This window comes from Penaeus monodon, chromosome 29 (assembly GCF_015228065.2).
Source record: "Penaeus monodon isolate SGIC_2016 chromosome 29, NSTDA_Pmon_1, whole genome shotgun sequence".
In the NCBI taxonomy this organism is placed as follows: Eukaryota; Metazoa; Arthropoda; class Malacostraca; order Decapoda; family Penaeidae; genus Penaeus; species Penaeus monodon.
The window spans coordinates 28,241,026-28,243,162 of NC_051414.1; the positions used below are offsets into that span (position 1 = coordinate 28,241,026).

Here is a 2,137-nt window from a genome sequence, read left to right on the forward strand (position 1 = left end):
TTTGTCTCTGCTTTTCGTTATTTTTATGTCTTTCACTCTGCATGTTTATGATTTTGTGTATGCTTGTGTGAATGACATTTGATTATAAAGGTTTATGTGTTGGTCTTATGAAAAAGCTTCCAGAGAATTGCCATTCAATTTTCTTTTCATTCCTTTTCAAATATAAAACAAGTTTTATATTAGCACAAAAAAGAAACATTCCAGATATTTTATTTTCTCAATATACAAGTACAAATAAGAGGTTTACTTGCTTGCCTGCATTTTATTTAGTTATAGATGAGTTATAACTTTTGCCAAATGTGAAATGCTTTTAGTTAATATAGTGTTATGCTACAAGTGAATGGTTTGTTGCTTTAAGTCTGTGCTTGAAATCCTATGCTCAACAGCAACAAGTTTCTTTCAGCTCTTTTTAAAGATTATAAGAAAAGAAATCAAGGAAAGATTTTCTTGGATTTAGAAGATATTACCCAAAGTATTCAAATATGAGTATGCAATACTTATGAATTAATTATCTCTTTTAAAGAGAGGTTATACTGTGATAATATGTATTTTACTTTTTGAAAGTATTTGAATAAAACAAAGAAATTAATATTTGGTCACAAGAGTTATCAATGTTGTGATGAAGGACTAGCAGATGCCTCTTGAACAACTGATTTGAGATTTACAGTTCTAGTCTGTAAATATAAAACAACAATTTTGTGACATTTCCTCTCAAAGCAATTAGAATTTAGAATTTCCATAATGGCCATGTTGTTTCATTCTTTTAAACAGTTTCATAATTTTACTAATTACATATTCCATCTCATGATCTTATGTTGTCCTTATTTTTTTTTTTAATCTGCAGTTCTGCTATAATCATGTGACTGGCTTCTTTAGATGTGACAGTATTGGTGTATGCAATGGAAAATTTATTGAACACCAGAAGATGGCTTTAAAGTTACTTTATTCATATAAAGTGAATTAGAACATGCCTTTTAATTGAAAGATATAAGATAACTACTTTGGAACCAACTAGGATTTGACCTACAGATGGAATATGAGTTTGTTCCAAAGCTGTGTCCAAGCTTATGTCAATTAAGCCATTTATCGTATCGTGGTTATCGTGTGTTCTTTTATTTGTCTTTCTCTCAGTGAAAGAGTGTGTATTAGCTTTATAATTCAGAATGTGGAAAATTATCAGATATGGTGCATAGTAGACTGATATAAGTTCTCAAAAGTTCTATTGTTTGCAACAAGAATAAGTTGGGCATCCTCAACAGGTGATGCTGGACAGTGACGGCATGAGGACTGGCAGAGGAGGAAGAACAGGGACTGAAGAAAGTAATACAGCAGTCAAGTTGCTTGAATGCTGCAAGTGCCCCTATACTTGCATCCAACAGGCACAGATGGATATGCATTATCGTACACATCCAGAAGTGAAACCATACTCATGCCCTCATTGTCCTTTCCGTTGTTCCCGCAGCGATAACCTAAAGATACACATTCGTATCCATACTGGAGAGAGACCCTTTTCATGCCCTCACTGCCCACATCACTCTGCAACAAGTAGTGATCTTAAGAAACACATTCGCACTCACACTGGGGAGAAGCCATACCTGTGTCCCTTTTGTCCATTCCGAAGTACTCAAAGCAGTAACCTTAAGATTCATTTAAGAACACACAACAGCGGACATGCATATAGATAATTTCTATGTTTCTTTTAGTATTTGTTATTTCTCAAAATTAGTGCGATTCAGCTCATGTGAGCCTAATTACCTGATATTATATATATGTATATCAGAGGCAGTAAGATTTTAGGCATTTGTAGTTACAAGTTGTCACTTTGAATAATTTGTGTACTTAAACTGTACATTGTGCCATCTTGGTATGTTGTGCAACAGAACATGAAGTGGTTTCCTTTTCTCTATGTGAGACTACTGTATTACTGTTTTCTTTGCTGGTATTTTGTATCAGATTGTGAAAAGAAATATTCTTTAAAGTTTTTGTTTTCTAGAGCAAACAATAGGAAATTTTTTTTTCTTGTTTGTTAACTGGATATATATTTGTTTTTTAATCACAGAATATATTTGAACCAGTATTTATTACTTTTGAGGAAAATAATAGTTGACTATCGCTTTTGACAACCACACAAGTATGC

General features: G+C 32.8%; 2 protein-coding genes across 2 annotated transcripts in view; both read left to right on the forward strand.

The window, feature by feature from the left end:
* The window catches only part of LOC119591816 (zinc finger protein 513-like), a 72,589-nt gene that overhangs the window by 60,229 nt on the left and 10,223 nt on the right, over nt 1–2,137 (forward strand). The window lies entirely within an intron of this gene.
* On the forward strand, nt 12–2,131 carry LOC119592096 (protein krueppel-like). Its single transcript, XM_037940917.1, has one exon. The coding sequence runs from the start codon at nt 1,263–1,265 to the stop codon at nt 1,683–1,685; it is 423 nt and encodes a 140-aa protein (XP_037796845.1). The 5' UTR covers nt 12–1,262; the 3' UTR covers nt 1,686–2,131.

Bases quoted from the DNA above. Each gene is read 5' to 3' on its own strand.
- LOC119592096 (XM_037940917.1), top strand. From the start codon at position 1,263: ATGCTGGACAGTGACGGCATGAGGACTGGCAGAGGAGGAAGAACAGGG.